Source organism: Hippocampus bargibanti, linkage group LG03 (genome assembly GCF_051943395.1).
Source record: "Hippocampus bargibanti isolate YZ-2025 linkage group LG03, ASM5194339v1, whole genome shotgun sequence".
Taxonomy (NCBI): domain Eukaryota; kingdom Metazoa; phylum Chordata; class Actinopteri; order Syngnathiformes; family Syngnathidae; genus Hippocampus; species Hippocampus bargibanti.
Window position 1 is genome coordinate 2,627,501 of NC_142736.1, and position 23,315 is coordinate 2,650,815.

Consider the following 23,315-nt stretch of genomic DNA (forward strand, 5'->3'; position numbering starts at 1 on the left):
ATAGAAAGCTAGCTAGCTAGATAGCTCGATATATATCTTGATAGATCGATAAATAAATAAAGAAAGAAAGAAAGAAATCAGTTTTGCTCCGGGCTAATAGTTTGTTCTTTTATTTTCACTTTTTAGGGGCTTCAATGACCACAGATGACTTGAGTTTCATTTAACCGTCACCGCTGCTAATGTTGCTTCTTGGCTAGCATTTGAGAAAAAAAAAAAAAAAAAAATCACATTCCAGATTCTCAAGTGAGCGGAAGACCGCATGACGGTTATTTTTAATGCTCTGAGCCGCATCGCGATTAAAATATAATTACACCCAGCTGTTCACTTTCGGCGAGTATTTGAAGAGGGTTTAAGTCCTGCTAAATGGATCTTTGGAAGCTTTTTCAGAGCATATCACTCAAACAAAGCCACAGCCGTGATTACCTCTGCCAAGGAAGAAAAGGGGGTTTTTAGTCGCCTTGTTTGTTCGTTAGCTAGAACGGAATTGTGTGCAAAACTGCTCACCCGATTTTCACCAAACTTGTGCCAGTAACTGATTAATTTTTGGTTCCGATTGAGCAATTGTGAAGTTGTGCCAATGCTTCACATAGCGGCGTAATGGTACGTTAAAGGACAACCGACTTCACTTTTTTGTTTTTTAACTGACACCAGAAAAACGTTTTATAGCATCTAAAATACCCAAAACATGCGGTATGATATTTTTTGTCAAATACAAAACACCAATAAAAATGACTTAAAGTGTCGAAAATCTGCTAAAAAATTGAGCTGCGAATTGGACATTTTCAGAAAGTCCCGCCCCCAGTTTGTGACATCACGCCAAGACGTCTTGCATTGCTGGAGAATCAAAACAATGGCTTCAGATTTGGAGAATATGCTTTCTTGTGACACAGCCAGTTATGAATATGATTCAAATAGTTCTGAAGAGGAAAGCATACACGTTTGCAATCGATTAAAGAATTTATTTGTGCCATTTTGAGGCAACATTGAGGGAAAAAAAAGAGGCACAAAATGGCGACCTCCTGTGGCCACCTCCGTTTCCACAGGCTGATAAATTCCTTATATGGCGCTTGGACGCCCTCTTCTGGCGGCTTTTGGGTGCAACACGAGGTCCCCAGACAACACAAGACAAGCAAAATACATTGACGTGATGGAAGGACCGCGACAAAGCGTCTTTTTTACGGTCAAGGGCGGTCCTTTAGTGACGTCACGTACGGACTCGTCACCAACTCAAAAACAAGACTTCCTGAATATTCAGCGCGAGTCTTAAAACGTAAAATATAGCTATATGCGGTGGAATCTTTGTAAAATACGCTCAGTAGAAGTCATTTGAAGCCATTTTACAAATTATGGACACAACTTGTCCGGAGACGTCGGTTGTCCTTTAAGTCCGCGTGAAGCTCTGATTTATTTTTATGGTGACTCCTGGTTTTCTTTGCAGAGTTTAGCAAAGGCTGTCAGCCATGTCGTCATGTGCGGAGTGAAATGTGTGTGCCAGCAAACGACCCTCCGCTGTCATTATTACCCAACCTGCCATACTTGAATGTTATCGCACTGACATTTCATGTCTTGCGGCAGCCATTCTTTAACGCTGGAGGGGTTGCGCTTGCATCACTCAAGACACATCGAGTAACTTGGTATGTCGTCGACTTCATGTCGGTGCTTCTCAATTATTTCTGGCTCCCGGTCATATATAGAATCAACTTTAAAATTATTCTTTATGCATTTGAAACTGTCCATAACCTTGCCCCCTTTACCTATCTGACCTTCTTCAAATTTCAATTCCCTCTCGTTCCCTCAGATCCTCTTCATCCCTCTACCTCTGTATGCCCACCTGCCCGTCTCAGCATGATGGGGGACAGGGCTTTCAGCTGATCTGCCCCCAAACTCTGGAACTCACTTCCTCTCAAAATTCGTAACATTGATTCTCTTCCCACTTTCAAATCCCATCTCCAAACCCACCTAAATCGCATTTTCTGTGTAGTTCTTTCTCTTGTTTCTATTTATAACTGTATTTTATATCTTGGATTCTATTTGTGATTGTATTTTAGTTATTATAGTACCAATGCTTGTCTGTGACTGTAAAGTGTCCTTGAGATCTGTGAAAGGCGCTTAAAATGAAATGTATTATTATTATTATATTATTATTATTATTATTATTTTGTGTTACACTGCGGTTGGTGGAAGAAAACATTTCTTTCATCATGCGATCTAGAGGATATAATTGTAATTGAATGAAATGTATAAAATGTACGGAAAATTCATGCCAAAAGAGTCATATATCACCATTTTGAATCCAATGATAGTGAATTGCGGCGCACAAACTGTTTATCTTGACAGAGCCATTCTGGCTTCTAGGTTCCGATTACTAGAACTTCCATTGTTGAATCCATTGTTTGTCATATCGTCATTGAAATTTTCATGTATACTTTTGCCAGAAGTCCGTAGGCAGGAATTTGATAGGGCTCACTGAAAATGAATTGAACTCGCGCCATTGACTATTTGTCAATTGCATGGTTACTTTCCACGACAATGCCAAGTCACTGAATTGTATTACAAAGCTCTTTTTTTTCACTCCAACGGGGGGAAGAAATCGTGTTTCGGCGATGGCGAATCGCAAGGCCCTGTCATGGCTGCCAGCTCTATCGTGTGCGTCAGCTGGAGTAATGATTTCAAAAGAAAAGCGCCAAGCTAAATACAATGATACCTTGGCTTACGAACTTAATTGGTTCCCAGACACAGTGTGTACGGTGAAAAGTGTGTATCCCAAAAATTAATTTCCCATAGGAAACCATTAAAATTAGAATAATCTGTTCCCAGGTCCCCATAGAACATATTTTTCTACGTTCCAAGCCTTAAAAATAGACAAAATATACCTTATTTACACAAAATATACCTTGTTTTAATGTTTAATGTATAACCCCTTCCTCACTGCTGCATTCTTGACCAATCACGTGGCTTTAACCGAAGACTGGGGTCGGGGAATAGAGGACAAAAAAAATGTCATCTGCCATATTCTTTCTTCGGAAAACGGCCTCACTCTCTCTCTGTCTATAACCCCCACCCCTGACTTTTGCGTTCTTGACCAATCACGTGGCTTTAACCAAAGACTGGGGGCGGGGAATAGAGGACAAAAAAAGTTGGCTCCCATTTTGTTGTTAGAACGGGCTCGTTCGCGAACGACACATCACTCATTGTGGCAGCTCTGTGTGTATCCAGAAAAATAGTTTGTATCCCAAGGTAAAATGTTTCTAAATTTAACGTTCATAAACCGATAAGTTCGTAGGCCAAGGGGTTCGTAAACCGAGGTATCACTGTAATCAGTTTGCCTCTATTACCGCCGTGATTAAATCCAGGTTGTCACGCTGGGGCGGTTTTGGGTGAAATGTGTTACTTGTCCCACTGCATTGCTAATTCATAAGGCGCGGCGGCGTCCAAAGCGCATCCTGGCGATTAGCTCTCTTTGCCGTATTTGTTGTATGACAATTTCTCATCTTCCCTACCTTAACACCCACCAACCACACCACTGGGCCGTGCGGGGGTGGATCACTTAGCCCGGGCTAAATCGTCTGGCGCTCTGCCTTGAACTTTGCTCTGACTAATTTATAGGAATTAAAGCGGCTCACCTAACACGCTCGCTTGGCGCTAAATGAGGCCCGCTTTCATTGTGAGTGACGTAGAGTGGCACTCACTGGCGCGCAGATCCATGACTGCGCAATGGAGGAAGTGTTGTACTCGCGTATACTCACAAGCTCTGAGCTGGGCTACTTTGAACTCATTCACTGCCAGACATGATGAAAAAATGTGATAGTAGATAGCTAATAGATAGCCAACAGATAGCTAGCTACATAGCTAGCCACTTTGTATTTTTTGCTTTCAACATTTAGTTTGTAGTAAACGTGCACACTTCCACCATTACGGCCCTGATCCATTGGTGAAAAGGACGCCTAGTCTCGCTCTATTTAGTCTCTATATGATTTCCTCACTTTTAGATCTTCATTGTCACCTCTCGTGTGATTTAAAAGGAAATAACCTCCCCCGATCCTCTGCCTTCTCTTTCCCGGAGGCTCTGTGGCCTATTGCCCAATGCCGCCGGGGGCCATTTTATCAGCAAAGTGTCATAAAACACCGGATCGCCAGACTGCAATTGAGCTGTTGGGACCGGATTAGTCTGAATGCCGTGTAGAAAATAATAAGTGAAAATATATAGTGATACTTTACTTGAGAATTTTACCTTGGCATACGAACTCTTTTTCGGTATACACACAGAGCTGCCACAATAAGTGCCCGTTCTCCAAATAGGAAATGGCTGCCGATATTTTTTGGTCCTCTATTGCCCGCCCCCAGTCTTCGATTTAAGCCACATGATTGGTCAAGAACGGGGCATGGAGGGGAGGTGGTTTAAACATTAAAGAGACAGGCAGACGACAGAGAGAGAGTGACAAAATGGATCGAAAACAGTGAAATGTGGACTTGTTTCAACTTTGATAGTTCAAAGGCAGAGCGGAGATTGCAAGGTTAAAATTCCCATCACTCACGCAATCAGGCTCCACAAATAAACCGCACAAGCCATCTGTACACTTAATGCAAAAAGGTATCAACCCAGCTAAACAGAACACAATTGATGAGGAACAAGGTAAAATTATCGCAGAGAAAGCACCTACAAGGGATCATTCCTCAAGATCGTGAAAGAAGAAGGCTATGTTCCTCATCAAGTCTTTAATGCTGATGAAACCTGTCACACCATTCCATCAAGCCATCAATGACCATCACAAAAGTAAATAAAACGACTATATTATACAGTACAGTTTATTTCTTTAATTATAATACAATAACACATTTATTATACATAAAATAAGGTATATGTTGTGTAATTTTAAAGAAAGTAGAAAGTTTTAAAGAATGTAGAAAATTATGTTTTATGGGGACCTAGGAACGGATTATTCTCATTTTAATGGTTTCCTATGGGAAATACATTTTTGGGATACACACTTTTCATCTAACACTATCTGTCTGGGAACCAATTAAGTTCGGAAGCCAAGGTATCACTGTACTCTTCTTGTTCACCGTGAATTGAAATAACACGTTCTCATGAGCTCCTTTAGGCAGTAATCTATGCCTTTGTCACATCTCGACTCGATTACTATACTTTCGCTTTACTTTGGAGTAAGCGAATCCTCCATGAAGTGTCTCCAGCTGGTCCAGAATGCTGCTGCTCATCTCTTGATTGGTACTCCTATAAGAGGGAGCATATTCGAGTTCTTTACAAGATCTTTTTACAGTGATACTTCATCTAAGGACTTAATTGGTTCCCAGAAAGTGTGTGTAAGGCAAAAAGTGTGTTTCCCAAACATTAATTTCCCATAGGAAACCATTAAAAATGAGAATAATCCGTTCCCAGGTCACATTTTTTTTTAAGCCGCACACCCCGGCTTAAAAAAAATTGTGAATAGCTGTGTTTGAATGGTTTTTGTGAGGAAGGCTAAATGCAAATGGAGGAGACAAAATGGGTGACATATGATGCTAACTAGCCTGTCGTTGGTAGCATTTAGCGGGAATAGTATATACTTGCTGAGTAACGTCTGACTGTGAGCCACATGTTGCTTTCCCCAAACTTTACAGTCACAGTATTTATAGACAAGGCGTCCTACATCCTGGTTTCCGGGCGTATGAAGCCTGTCCGCGTTGAAGATAAGCTACAAAGATAAGCTACAAAGATTCTCCCGAATGTTGACTTTTATCTCGGCGAGCCATTAAGATCTTTCCGAAAAGGAGAACATCTGTTAAATATGAATAAAAAGCACGGAAACGGAAGCGATAAATCCGCAGCTCTTGATCTCTTATCACCATGGTTGGATTGGACAATGGGAGATAAAGCGCTACAAGAGGAAAATGGCTTTAGCATGGCTAGGTGGCTACGACAGGAATCTAAAAATAGAGACTTCTTATTGGAAAAGGTGTGATTCAATTGAGTGAAAGGTTTTTTTATATGTTTCTTACTCTGTAGAAAAGAGGCTTGAAGGATTTTTTTTTTCTAAATGCCCAAAATGCGTCATAAAGTGCCTGTTTTTTCTTGACTGAATGCTAATGCTAAAGCGTGATTCCTTTGTTGTGGAACACTCTGAATTCGAAAAGAGCTCTTAGTCACATCCCGTTACTTTCTCAGGTCTAAACAAAGTTCTAAAGTTCACTTGTCAGAAAGCTTTAGGCTTTTACCGTTGTCTTCGTTTATACTTTATACTGTCGTGCGGGAAGCCGTCTCCTACCGAGTTTATTTTCCCCGTTGTCTCATTCGCTGCCATTTATTCGGGAATTGAAATTTATTCGGGAATTGAAAATATGACATAGAACGAACATCATTCCTGAATTTGTTCGGGTTTTGTGCATTTCCCATTTTCCCATGTTAGCGCTTTGTTCTAGCTTAAGCCGTTGTTAAGAAACGATATCAATCAAGATGTATTGTATTTTGTGGAGCCGCCCCCATTTCAAGCTCATATAAGTCCTGACACATAATTTAGGAATGAACTCTTCAGATGAAAGAAGAGTCTAAAGTTTCTTACGCTGCATTGAATGTTTATGTCGCCCTAAAACTCAATACAGTGCTACCTTGGCTTACGAACTTAATTGGTTCTCGGACAGTGTGTAAGGCGAAAAGTGTGTATCCCAAAAATTAATTTCCCATAGGAAATCATTAAAATGAGAATAATCCGTTCCCAGGTCCCCATCAAATAATAGTTTTCTAATTTTCTAAGCCTTAAAACTCCACAAAATATATCTTATTTTATGTATAATAAATGTGCTATGGTATTATAATTAAATACATAAACTGTACTTTCACCATCTTGAGGAATGATCCCTTGTATGTGCTTTCTCTGTGATCATTTTACCTAGTTCCTCATCAATTGTGTTGTGTTTAGCTGGGTTGATAGATTTTTTTGCATCAAGTGTACGGATGGCTTTTGTGGGATAATTGTGGAGCCTGGTTGATAGGATATTTTTAACCTTCCAGTCTACACTCTGCTTTTGAACTATCAAAGTTGAAACGAGTCCAAACGTCACTGTTTTCTATCCAATTTCTCATCATTTCACTTTTGTCTTTTCTCACTCTCGCTCTCTGTCGTCTGCCTGTCTCTTTAATGTTTAAACCCTCCCCCCCCATCAATGCTGCATTCTTGACCAATCACGTGGCTTTAACCGAAGACTGGGGGCGGGGAATAGAGGACAAAACAGTCGGCCACCATTTTCTTATTAGGAGAACGGGCTCGTTCGCCAACAACACATCACTCATTGTGGTAGCTCCGTGTGTATCCCAAAAAAATAGTTTGTATGCCAAGGTAAAATTTTCATAAATGTAATGTTCGTAAACCGAGAAGTTCGTAAGCCAAAGGGTTTGTAAACTGACTCTATTCTGTGGGTCTTGCAATTCAAGTGACAATGACAAAAACCCTGGCACTGGAGTGGACACATTTTTCACTGGCAGTGAATGAGTTAAAGAAAAGACTAAATCACACCCTGCGCACTCTTCAACGGGATCAATAATCAAAGCCGTATTGCCGTCGAGTCCGGATTGATGAATGCTAATGGTTGATTATCGACGACGGATGAAAGGCCCCAACAATGCTGCCCCCCCCACCCCTCCGCACAAGTCGGCAGACTGAAATGCAATCATTATCAATCCTCTCCCGCTAAGCGACGGAACTCTGAAGGAGACTCAGAGAACGGAAAAAAATAATAATAAAGTAGTGTGAAATATTCACGCGGCAGCCGCCATTAATTGACTACAAAGAGAACACAAATCGGATTTGTCTATGCTGCAAACGCAGCAATTTGCCTGCTGTTTGTCTTCTTTTTGGTTGTTGTTATTACGAGGTGAGCGTTGTCTTCTAATGGCCAAGGAGAAGCGCGTCTGAAAGCGGACTTTGACGAACAGAAGAGGCTCGGATTCCAAGTTAGAAAAAGTTTAAAGGACAACCGACACCTCCGACACCGATAAGTTGCGTCCATAATTTGTAAAATCACTTCAAATGACTTCTACTGAACGCTGAATATTCAGGAAGTCTTGTTTTCGAGTTGATGACGATTCCTGACGTGACGTCACGTCAGGAACGCCCCTGACCGAGAAAGCGACACGCAATGCATTTTGGGTACGTGATGGTGAATCGTCGTGTGTCGCAGCCAATTGCGGTAACGCGCATAAAGATGGTGTAAGTTTACACAAATTCCCAGCTGACAAATCAGCCCATTTCCAACTGAGCGTGGGCGCCATCTTGTGCATTTTCTGGGCGCAACATTGGAGTCCTGATGGCTCGAATTGATACGGAAGGACTTCTTTAATCGATTGCAAACATTTATGCTTTCCTCTTCAGAACTATTTCATATATATCATATTCATAACTGGATGAGTAACAAGAAAGCATCTTCTCCGAATCTGAACCCTAACTCTCATTGTTTTGATTCTGGAGCAAGGCAGTTTGTGAAGGAGGCCTGACCTCACGAATAAGGGGGGCGGGACTTTCTGAATCGCCTCAGTTCCGAGCTCATTTTGTGGCATTTTTGGGACACTTTAAGTCATTTTTTATTGGTGTTTTGCATTTGACTAAAAATATCAGCCTGTGTGTTTTGTGTATTTTAGATGCTATAAAACGTTTTTCTGATGTCAGTTAGGAAACAAAAAATGGTTTTGGTTGTCCTTTAAAAGAAGTACAGATGACAGATGAAGAATCCTTTTCATCGATGGACCACTCCCGTACAACTGAGAGCTTACACAGACGTAACAAATTGGCATCGACAACCCCAAAAAAAAATATAAGGTCAAAAAAAAGGTCATTTCTTGGAAACGGTGACATAATTGACCGTGTATCAAATATTTTTTGACACATGTGAAAGGTCCTGTTACCAATTACCTCACTTGAACGAATAAAGGTTAAAATATGTTTTCGGGGGCAAGGGGGGAAAAATAACAACCTAGCAACAAGCTTCTTGTTCATGAATTCTCTGTATTTCTCCATCAAAAAGAATCTGCGCTCTATATCGGCCTCGCACCGCATCACAATGTCAGGAAGACGCCGAGAAGAACATTGGGAATGAGACGAGTGGGCTAGGGTAGCGGAGTAGGTGCTGTCACACTTCACGGACGTTCTTTCTCTCACGTCTATACACCCCCCACTCACACACACACACACCACCCCCCCTTACATTTATGCTAATGCATATGCAGGGTGAGAAAGGCTGTGAAAGACACGCTGTTAGAAATCGATGGCGCCCAATCTCCCACACAGCCGCCATGATGATGTCGCAAGAGCAGACGGAGGTGGTTGGGGGACGCACGTGTAATTAAAGCTCAGCCCGGGCATCACATTTTATTACCTTCCGCAAAGGCCTAGCAAGAGAAAAAGGGGCTCTGTGTGTGCGCGGGTTGAAAGGATTATGTTGCGGTCCAAGTCTGGATAAAAATATAATCGACATTTGGACCGCGCGTCCACCAAGTGTTACCAAATGTTCTCAGATTTTGTCGTTTGCTAAATGATTTTGTTGTTGGGGACTTGCACACTAAAAGAATCGAAACAAGGGTGCGGAAAATTCTAATTCTAATGGACCCTCCGCACCCTGCCTACCACCTTTTCCAGCGACTCCACTTGGGCATGCTCTACCGATCCAATTTTTTTATGATGATACTAGTGCATTGTAATCATGATAATAACAATAATAATACAGTAAAGTCTCGTTATATCGATATTCAAGGGAGTCCGAAAAAATATCGATATAACCAGGACTATCGATATATCCGATATCGATATAACGAGACTTTACTGTAATAATAATAATAATAATAATAATAATAATAATAAATTTCATTTTAACCGCCTTTCAAAGCTCTCAAGGACACTTTACAGTCACAGACAAGCATGGGTACAGTGATACCTTGGCTTACGAACTTAATTGGTTCCCAGACCCAAACAGTGAAATTTGGACTTGTTTCAACTCTGATAAATCAAAGGCAGAGTGTAGACTGCAAGGTTAAAATTCCCATCAATCAAACTGCAAGCCATCTGTACACTTGATGCAAAAAGCTATTAACCCAGATAAACAGAACACAATTAATGAGGAACTAGATAAAATTATCGCAGAGAAAGCACCTCCAAGGGATCATTCCTCAAGATGGTGAAAGAAGAAGGCTATGTTCCTCATCAAGTGTTTAATGCTGAGGAAACCGGCCACTCCATTCCATCAAGCCATCATCTCAAAGGTAAATAAAATGACTATTATACAGTACAGTTTATTTATTTAATTATGATACCATATCACATTTATCATACATAAAATAAGGTATATTTTGTGTAGTTTTAAGGCTTAGAAAATTATGTTTTATGGGGACCTGGGAACAGATTATTCTCATTTTAATGGTTTCCTATGGGAAATTAATTTTTGGGATACACACTTGTCACCTTACTCTGTCTGGGAACCAATTAAGTTCGTAAGCCAAGGTATCACTGTACTTGGCAATAAAGTTGATTTTGATTGATGCACTTTTGACAGCAATTTAAGTTGTTTTTTTTTGGAAAGACGATGACACATTGTTTGAGCACAGCCATCTTTGAGCCGCAAATACATTTTGGAAATCCGTCTATAGGCCTCGCGATGATGCATGACGCAATTTTACATGAACCGTTAAAAAGCCTGCTAACTCACATTTGGATAAAATCATTCAAATATGGCATTTTTTTTTCTTATTTGAAGTGGAAATTATACATCTCGAATTGGTATGTCGGGTCGTGGTATGTCACCCTCCATTTACCACACATAATGACTTGTGTTATTGAGTTTGTTGTCCTGTATCGTATTACATTACCTTTTCGTGTGTGTGTGTGTGTGTGTGTGTGGGGTACGCCGCCGACTCATCAGCGTCTGCGTTCTCATTCTTTTGTCATAGGACGCGCAACCAATTGCAGAAACAATGTGAGACAAGGCTTCTTTTTCTTTTTTTTTTCTTCTCCACCACTCTTGTTAAAAGTCTGCGGAGGTCTGCCCTCCACTGAGTGCTTGTCTTTTTCATTCTTAATTGAGCGTGAGTATCACCGAAGGAAGAGATGTGAAATAAAATGTTCATCAACCGCAACGCAGCGCCGGCCGCCTCATGAGTTATTCACCTCGCTGATCTTGATAACTAGCCAGCTAGCTAAGATAGCTAGATAGCAGCTAGATAGATAGATAACTAGATAGATAGATAGCTAACCAAATAGATAGCTAGGTAGCTAGATAGATAACTAGCTATCATTTTTTAACCCACTTATAATATAGATAGCTAGGTAGCTCAATAGCTAGCTTGCCAGATAGATAGCTCGAGAGCTAGCCAGGTAGCTAGCTATCAGAATTTTACCCACTTATAAAATAGATAGCTCAACAGATAGCTAGATAGCTCGATAGATAGATAGCCAGATAGCTAGCCATATAAATAGATAGATAGCTAACCAGATAGATAGCCAGATAGATAGCTAGATTGCTAGCCATATAGATAGTTATATAGCTAACCAGTTAGATAGATAGATAGCCAGATAGATAGTTAATAGATTTTTTTTACCCACGTATAATATAGATAGCTAGATAGTTCGATAGATGGCAAGATAGCTTGATAGCTAGCAATCCAGGTAGATAGCTAGATAGATATCCAGTTAGATAGCTAGATAGATAACCAGCTATCAGAATGTGTTACCCACGTATAATATAGATAGCTCAGATAGATAGCCCTATAGATAGCTAGATAGCTAACCAGATAGATAGATAGCCAGATAGATAGATAGCCAGACAGATAGCTAGATAGCTAGCCAGATAGAACGATAGCGAGATAGGCAGATAGCAAGCCAGGTAGTTAGCTAGCCAGATAGAGAGATAACCAGATAGTGTGAAATACATCTAGATATAGATATAGATATAGATATAGATATAGATATAGATATAGATACTGTAGATATAGATATGGAACTACCATAGATACACTGTCGATATTGATATAGATAGTCTGGAGACCAACAGCCACCATGACTACCAATGCAACTGCACTTTTTTTACACTGCAGCCAACAAATGCTGTCGTAAAGTACACTCATCGAGGCTTTTTACTATGTCCACCTACCTACCCTGAAAAAAAAAAAATGCTCCTGTCAGGTGTGTAGGTGGAATGTAGTCAGCGGGGTCATAGCCTCGAGTCAGTGTATAGTCATGCAGGAAGTGTATGTGTTTGTGTATGTGTGTATAGTCAACGTGTAGTCCGTATGTAAATTTGGTTGGGTTCGTGGGTGTTATCATTGTGTCAATCAAGCTAGGTATTGTCGTAAGTGACCTGTCGTTATGCTAACGGTGGAATCTTGTCAGGGTGTCAAATATTGTGTCGTCAGAGTGACATCAAATCAACATATAGTTAATCAGGAGTCCCAAAAAAAGGTTGATAGCACAGCATTTAGCTTGTGTGTTGTCAATCAGTAAGTTACGCATCGTTTTTCATGGCCACGATGTAGCTAGCATGTAGTTAGCATGAACTGATGAAATGTCGTTCATATGGAATGTTTTCTAGGGATCTAGTAAACTCCATGTAGTTAGCATGTGGGTCGTTCTTGTGTAGGTAGTGTGTAGTCTGTCTGCAGCTAGGTTTAATTAGCAGCTAAGTCTGTGTAAGCTCTCAGTCGTACAGGAGTAGTCCATCGATGAAAAGGTTTCTTCAGCTGTCATCTGTACTTTTTTGAATGTGTCGGACGTTTCGCTTCTCATCCAAAAGGCTTTGTCATCAAACTAAAATTTTGCTGGTAGCTGTGGCCCAATTATATATATATATATATATATATATATATATATATATATATATATATATATATATATATATATATATATATATATATATATCACTACTGTCCAGAGGTGGCGTTGCCAGACTTCTAACTGGATAGCTAGCCAGACAGTTAGCTAGCCAGATAGTTAGCTAGCCAGATAGTTAGCTAGCCAGATAGTTAGATATACATGTCGAAATAGGTATAGGTGTAGAGGTACAGGTAAATAGCTAGCCAGATAAATAGCTAGCTATCTAGAGGTGGTGTTGCCAGACCTCTACCTGGACAGTACGGATATATATATATATATCTAGGGCCAGATCTACCAGCGAAATTTTAGTTCGCTCACGAAGCCTCTTGGATAAGAATAGAAACGTCCAACACCTTCAAAGAAGTACAGATAATGGCTAAAGAAACATTTTTCATCGTTAGCAGTTAAGTGGCGTTTAATTTTTTTGGAGACACATTCTTAATGGGGGCAGAGTATGTAGGAAACGTTTTGTCAGTTTTTGGAATTCCTTTCAATCCCATCTTTGTCTTTAAGAACGCATATCACATCACTTCACTTGATGGTTGACGTTCATCATAGCCGTGCTAAACGAAGTCTGGCACACTTAAAACCTCTGAGGGCTTTCAGTTCTTTTGTTTGGCGGTTACAACCTTGTGACGGGCAAAAGACATCCGAGGATAGTTAATTGACTGGTTCTAAAAAATTAATTGGCCACTTAACAGCGTTTTTCTGTTTGGACTGGATTTAAATGGCAATGCAAATCCACAGAGATACGCACACAGGCAGGTGAAAGTCTCTCCGTAGTGGCCAATGTTTAATTGATGCCACCATATGACGACGCCCCAAGAAAAGCAACACAGAATGTGAGACGAGCCGAAATGCGGTAAAAACGGTGGAGGAAAATGGACGCAGGTACAGTGATACCTCGGTTAACAAACCCCCTTGGCTTACGAACTTTTCAGTTTCCGAATGTTAAATTTATGAAAACTTTACCTAGGCATACAAACTATTTTTTGGGATACACACGGAGCGCCACAATGAGTGATGCGTTTGCGAACAAGCCCGTTCTCCGAACAAGAAAATCAGCAGCCGACTCATTTTTGTCCTGTATTCCCCGCCTCCTGTCTTTAGTTAAAGCCACGGGATTGGTCAAGAACGTAGCGAGGGGAGGTGGTTTAAACATTAAATAGACAGGCAGACGACAGAGAGTGAGAAAATGGATAGAAAAAGTGAAATTTGGACAGGTTTCAACTTTGATAATTCAAAGGCAGAGTGTAGACTGCAAGGTTAAAACTCCCATCAATCAGGCTTCACATATAACCCGCACAAGCCATCTCTACACTTGATGCAAAAAGCTATTAACCCAGCTAAACAGAACACAATTGATGAGGAACAAGGTAAAATTATCGCAGAGAAAGCACCTACAAGGGATCATTCCTTGAAAGAAGAAGGCTACGTTCCTCATCAAGTGTTTAATACTGATGAAACGGCCACTCCATTCCATCAAGCCAAAGGTAAATAAAACGACTTTATTGTAGAGTACATTTTATTTCTTTAATTATAATACCATACCACATTTATTATACGTTAAATAAGGTATATTTTGTGTAGTTTTAAAGCTTAGAAAATTAGAAAGTAGAAAATTGTGTTTTATGGGGACCTGGGAACGGATTATTCTCATTTTAATGGTTTCCGATGGGAAAGTAAATTTTGGGATACACACTTTTCGCATTACACACTCTGTCCAGGAACCAATTAAGTTTGTAAGCCAAGGTATCACTGTAATTATGAACAACACGGGCCAAGTGGAGCGCCATGCGCCAGCCGGGGCGACTCCCCCCACAGGTGTGGCCCAGACACGAGCTGTGAACAAGCTGCTTTGGCCGGCCTGACACCTCCAGGCGGGCCAAGGAACAGGTGGCCTGATCCACGGGATTAGCTACGCAGTGGAAAACGAACGCACCAGTAACGCTAGCTAACAATGACGAGTAGATTTCCCTTAACATACGCTAGATTTGAATACACTCTCAATAAATGATACTGAATTAAAACAACATGGAGCGTATCACTTTTTTGGGTAGCTTGACATGCTATCCTCACAAGCTAACTAACAAACCCAAAGAAAATTTCACCCACAAGAGTTTTTATGGACTTAGAAGCAACTACTTGTAGATAGTAACTTAAACAAGCAGTATATTAACTCATTCGCTGACATTTCTGAATTTATTCGGGAATTGAAAAGCGTGATGTGAAGCGCCGTTCCGGAATTTGTTTTTGCTTGGGTGTCAATAAAGCGCTGGTCAGACTTCTGGCAATGTTTTTCCCTTCCACGAGGGGGCAGCATTTGCCTTTTGTCCATGTTAGTGCTTTATTACATCTTCAGTTGTTGTTAAAGCCTATATATCCTCTCCTCTTTCATCTAGAACTGCTTCATGTCACAAAGAGGGTACAGCAAGTGCTGAAGAATGGATTACTCTGTGTCTTTGTGTTGTCATATTATTTGTTATTAATTTTGTGTTTTATTTTTTTATAATAATGATAATACATTTAATTTATAAGCGCCTTTCAAAACTCTCAAGGTCACTTTACAGTCACAGGATCAGTTTTTCCGCTGTATTTTTTAGCAAGGAAAAGATAAAAAGGGCAAAAATCAAAACTTCCATTTCGGACGGAAAGCGGGCAAAGTGGTTTGTACGATTTTATTGCATATGTTTTATTTCATTGATGTTAAGTCCAAATGTTTATGTGTAAATAATAACTATATTTTTATACTTGTTTGTAGCCCTACATTGGTATGAAATCACATTACAGAATTAACCATCAGTACAAAGAACCTCTGTTTCAAAAGAAAGCGCACTATCGTGAGCTAAACATTAGCTTGAGGCTAACGTTCACTTCCTGTTCGAGGAAGGACATGATCACCGTCAAGTATTTAAGCCCTTCCCATATCTTAGTTTCTCCATGGCAACCACAAATTCTCCCGCGACCTCCGACAGATGACGGGAGGGACCGCTTTCAATGGTCCGAATTAATGTTTCCGCACGATAAGCGAGCTTAATATAAACGACGACAAAAGCCGCCACTCACCCTGCCAACCAGGATTGGGTCGGGTCCAGAAAATTCTTCCAGCACAAACATTTGGTTCCAAACCCATCCTCTCTTGGCTCGACTCAGCAGACGCTGTCCTTCGCCAGGATCGGACGCCGGCTCGGCGCCTCCGACGGGCATCATTGACACGCAGGGAAGCAAAGTAATCCATAGCAGCAGCAAGGACGTCCACAAATCTGCCGGCATCTCCTCCGATCTTCTCTGAATCCTCGATATGGTTAAATTCGGGGTTTTCTTGGTTGCTTTGTTTGATTGCAGAAACACCAGTCAAGCAGATGTGCCTCAAATGGTCAATAAAAGGTCACTGGTATTAAAGGTCACTTGGCAGAGGCTTCCATAGTGGTGAGGGGTCTGGCGCGGCGTCCAATCACATTAGCCCGACTGGGAGACCTAAACAAGGAAGAGACAATAATTAAGGTTAATACTCCTTTGATTTGTTGTTGTTGCTAGAATTAAGAAGAAAGATGGCTATGAACCCTAACCCTAACCCTAACCCTAAACCTAACCCTAACCCTAACCGTTAGAATTAGTTAGATACATGCTAAAAACATCCTATGTTATTTCATTTCTACTTATTATTATCAATTAGTAAGTCCATATATGTATGTACAGTAAAGTCTCGTTATATCGATATCGGATATATCGATAGTCCCGGTTATATCGATATTTTTTCGGACTCCCTTGAATATCGATATAACGAGACTTTACTGTAGTTTAATTTTCAGTATATGTAAATTAGTATACATGTACTCAGCTTGTACTTAGTATAGAAATCTAGCTATCATGTTTCAGTCTAATAATAAATATTCATGACTGTATCTAGCAGATGATAGGTCCTTTCCAAAGTGACATCACTCCTGTTGTTTATAAATGCTTGTGCGCGCTTTTGTCTCTCTGTCCCTTGGCCTAGCTTCTCCCCTAGAGAACATCCACTAGCTGCCTGATAATAAATATTCATTTTTTTGTATAACACCTTGCTTCCTGCTGATTTAATATTTAGACTATACAAATGGAGAGCTGAACCAGGAAGAACAACATTTCACACAACACTAATCCTAACCCTAACCCTAACGATAACCCTAACGATAACCCTAACCCTAACCCCAACCTAACCCTAACCCTAAATTTATGATATGCTAAAATGCGTCCATTCCAGTACCAGGGTTTTTACCATTGTCACTCAAATTCCAGGACCCACAGAAAATTGAGTTTTAGCACTTCATAAACATTCAATTCAGAGTAAGAAACCTTAGACTCTCTTTTTTTCATCAGACAAAAAGTTAATTCCTAAATAATATGGGTTTGGAGTTATATGAGCTTGAAATGGGGGCAGGTGTACAAAATACAATGCAATCCATACATATTGGGCTTATATAGCGCTTTAACAACAGCTGAAGCTAGGACCAAGCGCTAACATAGAAAAAAGGGAAATGCTACAAGAAAGCATATTCTCCAAATCTAAAGCCGTTGTTTTGATTCTCGAGCAATGCAAGACGTCCTGGCGTGACGTCACGAACAAGGGGGCGGGACCTTCTGAAATTCGCCATCTCCGAGGTAATTTTGAAGTAGTTGACTAAAAATATCAGCCTGCGTGTTTGTGGTATTTTAGATGCTATAAAAGGTTTTTCTGATGTCACTTAGGAAACACAAAAATGGTGTCGGTTGTCCTTTAAGTAATTGCCTGATTTCAGGTTCTTTCATTGATGCAATTGATGAATAAAATACTTTTCAAACATTTTGAAGTGCGAGCTCAATATGTGGGAACTTGGTTAACGCCATTTGTGAAAATAACCCCCCCCCCCCCCCCCCCCCGCTCCAAAAAAAAAGAGTCTATGACATTATTTATTCATGAGCTTACACTGCTATGCAAACCAGGAAAAGCTTCGTAGCTCAAGGCAAGAGCACTATTTGGCAAGCGCCAGGTCCTTGTATCTACTCTGAGCAAAAAAAAAAGATGTACGCAATTATAAAGCTTTTAAAAAGGGCTTTTCAAGCAATTTGAGAGTAGGGCTCACTATTTGGCGACTACCTTACGTAAGCTTTTTTTTTCGACTCTTGCTTAGGGAGCCCAAGTGAGAGTCTAAAACAACTACAAGATGATTTATTCATGAGCTACACGGCTACTTGAAACGGGCAAAGCTGAGCGCCAGCGAGCTTACTATCGGACAACAAAGCGGTTGTTATCAAATCCGCTCTGGTGGGTTTCTTTATTTTATTATTATTATTTTTTTTTTTTTTTTTACAAAAGTGTTCAGCTATTTAATGACTCGTTTACAAAACCTTCACTAGAGAGTTGCTCTTATTGTGAAAATATGTTTTTTGTTAACACATTTACGCCTAGCGTGTTCATACGAACACAGAAAATTGAAAATAGTTTATTATGTACCCTGTCGTGCCGCGCCTGTCCATATAACCACGGCTTATATCTCAAAAACTACACATTGTGAAGCTAAATGGTTGCCATTTTTAATAACAACAACAATAATAATAATACATTTCATTTATAAGTAATAATAATAATAATCATACATTTCATGTATAACAATAATAATAATAATAATAATAATAATAATATAAATAATAAACAATAATAAATAATAATAAGTAATAAATATTAATAAATATTAATAAATAATAATAAATATTAATAAAAAATAATAAATAAGAAATAAACAATCAATAATAATAACTAATAACAGTAATAATAATGCTAATAATAGTAATAATAATAGTAATAATCATAAGAGTAATGATAGTAATAATAATAATAATAATACATTTCATTTAAAAGTAATCATAGTAGTAATAATAATAATAATAATAATCATACATAATAAATAACACATAAATAATAAATAATCATAAGAGTAATAATAGTAATAATAATAGTAATGATGATGAGAGTAATAATAATAATAAAAATAAATAATATGCCATTTTATTTATAAGTAATAATAGTAATACAGTAAAGTCTCGTTGTATCGATATTCAAGGGAGTCGGAAAAAATATCGATATAACCGGGACTATCGATATATCCAACCCTGTTTGCATGTAATTTTCTCCGTGCGTGCATAGAAATAGTATCGATATAACCGGGACTATCGATATATCCAATATCGATATAACGAGACTTTACTGTAATAATAGTAGTAATAATAAGTAATATTAATAATAAATAATAATAAGAACAAGAATAATAATCATAGTAATAATGAGTATAATATGCGAGCAGTAATCATAGTAATAACAGTAATTACATGAACAATAATAATAATAACAAAAATAATAATACATTTAATTTGAGATGGCTTCACATCGCACTCAAAGGCGCTTTACAAGAGCTTAAAATGCAAAATAAAATGGACACCTGAAGACAAGCATACATCATTGACATCAAAATAGCTCTAAAAGGAAGCATTGGGTAAAAAAAATACATATTTAAATAAATAAATAAATAAAGCATTGCGGAACAGGTGACTTTTAAGCGCTGATTTGAAGTATTTGGTGTCGATACAGTTGCGGTAGGGTGTGGGTGGCTATATTTCTGAGTTTTCCATATTATTTTTACCCTATATACAAAGTTATAAGCCAATCTGAAAACATTTTCTATTCTCGGCGTGAATGGGTTTTTAAACGCAGAGGCCAAAACAATTTTTCATTCATTTTTTTTCGCACTCTGAGGCTTTAATAATGCGACAGATTTAATCGGCATCTTCTCTCAAATGTCACTTTCGTGATTCGGTTCCTCAAACTTCATGCAAAAAGAGATGAAATGCGAGGACACGACTAGAGCTGCTAGCTTCCATACCACGATTACCTTTAACACACACACACACACACACACGCACACGCACACGCACGCACACACACACACACACGCACACACACACGCACACACACACACACACACACACACGCACACACACACACACACACACACACACACACACGCACGCACACACACACACACACACACACACACACACACACACATTCCTGTTTCAATGGTTTTGTGAGGTCCGGATAACTCCAGATAAGGAGTGAGGACCACCTTTGCTGATAAGTTTAGAGAAGAACTAGTGTTACATTTGAACACTAAATGTCACCCCATTTCCCACTTCAACTTCTTTAAAAACAAAGAAATGAAAAGTGGACTTGAAACTGAAATAACAGCTGGAGTGCTGTTTCTCAATGGATACATTCAAAGTCCTCACCCCTGTGGTGAATTCGGTTAAAATATTGTTTTACTTTTTGTGGTATGAACTTTTTCCTCTCATTAACCACACGCGCACACACACATAAGCACACACAGTGAGTAAAAAGTGTGTGTACCCAAGTGAAATGAAAATACACACAAAAAAATCATTTTGGGTGAATTTGTGAGGACCTCTCTGAAACTAACAGATGCATATATAGACCTTCTAGAAGCCTTTAGAATGAAAAACATGCGAGGACCGGGCAAAAGGTCCTCACTTGTCAAAAATGTCCTCACTACGTATGGTATAAAATGTTAGCGGTCCTCACAAGACTAGTCATACAAACACACACACACACAGGCACATCCCCACAACGGGGAGTAATACACTTCCACTGCAGGAAGGCAGTTCCAAAGACAATAAGTGGCAGCCTACTGCACCTCCAGCCAACTGCAATATCGTAAAGTGCCGAGTGATCCGTGCTGCCACGGCCGCCTGGAGACGAATGGGACGCGATATAAAAGAGTGGGGGAGGGGGTGGAGCGTGAGGTGAAGAGTCGCTGGTACCGCATGTAGGAAAATGGGGTGTGTGGGTACGTATCTGGAAAATATGTAAGTAGTCGGTAAATATACAGGTGCGGGATGCATGGAAATGGGTGCAAATAGGTGGTATAATAAAACGAGTGATAAGATGGAAGAATCGACAAACTTATAGTGTTCAAAGCAGAAAACAGGATCCACAAAGCGATTGATGTGAAGGATTACAGGTCATAGAAGACTACGAATGTTGTGCTGGAGGCATAATATGGGATGCAAAAGATGGATTGAGGATGCTGGAGTGGTTTTTTTTTTTTTTGGTGGTGGTGGGGGGGGCGCATTCAGGATTTGGGGTTGAAAGATATTGTTGCTGCATGTGTGAAATGAGATGCGGTGGATACGGAGGAAAGAACATATACTGAGACGGAGAATACGAAATGTTAGCTGCTGGTGCTGAATGCTGAATAGATGGGGATGTCCTGTACTGGCGTGTGGGAGAATAGTTCAAGGTAGCTGGGATTTTGGGAAAGCGGATGTGACGTATTGCTGGGGTTGCACACAATGCTCCCTCTAAGCTGCGTGAGTGCGCAATCGCGCACTGCTTGCACATACTGAACGCACAATATCATCTATACATCTAAAATAAAATAAAACAAAAATGCATTACTTCATATCTAATTTTAGAACTGATATAATCTAGTTCAGTGGTGTCAAACATAAGGCCCGCGGGGCCGGAAGCGGCCCCCGAGGAGGTTTGATCAGGCCCACGGGATAATTTAAGTGGAAAAAATGCAAAAAAACGACATGGACTTTATATTTTTAAAGAGGTGCAATTCAAGGACTGTCCACTAGGGGGCATAATTGTGTTGTTTCGATCAACGTAGAAGAAAAGAGCAGTGTTTTTTTCAACCGCGGTTTCAACACCCTCATTAGGCAAAATTTCATTATCCAAACGGAGAAAAGTAAAGGAGTGTCGAATTTTCAATAAAAAATGGATCACGTCATATTTTTTTTTACAGAGATGCATGGGAAAACTTTGTGCTTGGTGTGTTTTCAACATACCGAGGTTTGACACCCCTCATCTAGTTAATTAGACCAATTATATATATATATATATATATATATATATATATATATATATATATATATATATATATATATATATATATATATATCATATAGATCATAAATCCCATCTCAAAACTCACTTATTTAAAATCACATTTTCCCTGTCGCTTTATCTCTTGTTTCTATTAAGAATTGTGTTTTATTATTATTAATAATAATAATAATAATAATAATAATTAATTACATTTTAAGCGCCTTTCAAAGCTCTCAAGGACACTTTACAGTCACAGACAAACATAGGTACTATAATAAATAAAATACAATCACAAATAGAATACAATCAATAAAATACTTTTATTATTTATTATTGTATCTGTTTTTTATTTTGCTTGTCTGTGACGGTAAAGTGTCCTTGAGAGCTTTGAAAGGCGCTTGAAAATAAAATGTATTACTATTATTACTAATATTATAACTATTATTATAACTATTATTTTTATTATTACTATTATTACCATTATTATATGACCTTCAGAGCTTTGAAAGGCACTTGAAAGTAAAATGTATTATTGTTATTATTATTATTATTATTATTATTATTACTATTATTATTACTATTATTTTTACTATTATTGGTACTATTATTTTTACTATTATTACGATTATTACTATCATTACTATTATTACCATTATTACCATTATTACCATTATTACCATTATTATTATTATTATTTTTACTATTATTGGTACTATTATTTTTACTGTTATTACGATTATTACTATCATTACTATTATTACCATTATTATTATTATTATTATTATTATTATTATTATTATTCCTTTCAATTTTCGACGATTTTGACGATTAAAGACTTTCTGATTGTGATTCTCAATTGCGGAGATGCTTTTTGAAATGCCACACTGGTTTAACAAGAGATTGAATATGGGATACAACGGAAGACGGATTTAATGTGTTTAAGGAGAACTTTGGAATTGGGAGCTTGTTTGACGCAAATGGGATGCCGAACGCAGGGTGAAAAACATTGCTCGACGACGAAGGATTTTATCCATGGAGGAAGACACTTAGAGACGATGCAAGATAGATTCAAATTGGAATCAGAGGATGCGACTGAAATTGAAGATGGGAGACCCGAGACGCTTGGATGCTAAACGGACTCTAACAACAAATACAGGAACAGGAAAGTGAAATGCATTAGGAAGGATTTTGGAAATGGGAATATTTCACCTGGAATAGGTTGCAGTGACGTGGACGGACAGTGAGTGGAAGTGAGATACTAGAAAGAGTTGAAGTATATCGGAACGCATTTTTGAAAGTCACTCGGATTAGGATAATATTAATAATAATAGGATATTAAAGATGGCTGAAAAATATAAGGAAATACATTACAGTGGGAGCTGAATGGTGAATGAACACGGACGATTTTTAATAAGTCACTTCGAATGGATAAAAAAATATGGTTAAACGTTGCACGATGAGAGCCAAAATACTCCAGCGTAACTGGACGAAAGACACAAATTGAACTCAATGAGTTAGCATCTCATTTTCAGCACTACGGAGACCGG

The 23,315-nt window shown here is 38.9% G+C and overlaps 1 protein-coding gene across 1 annotated transcript in view; it reads right to left on the reverse strand.

Annotated features, from left to right (window-relative positions):
* The window catches only part of cdh8 (cadherin 8), a 213,228-nt gene that overhangs the window by 111,751 nt on the left and 78,162 nt on the right, over positions 1-23,315 (reverse strand). Inside the window, 1 exon segment of the mRNA XM_088991493.1 lies at positions 15,912-16,322. Within this exon segment, the coding sequence (XP_088847619.1) occupies positions 15,912-16,118 (207 nt within the window). The 5' untranslated portion in view covers positions 16,119-16,322.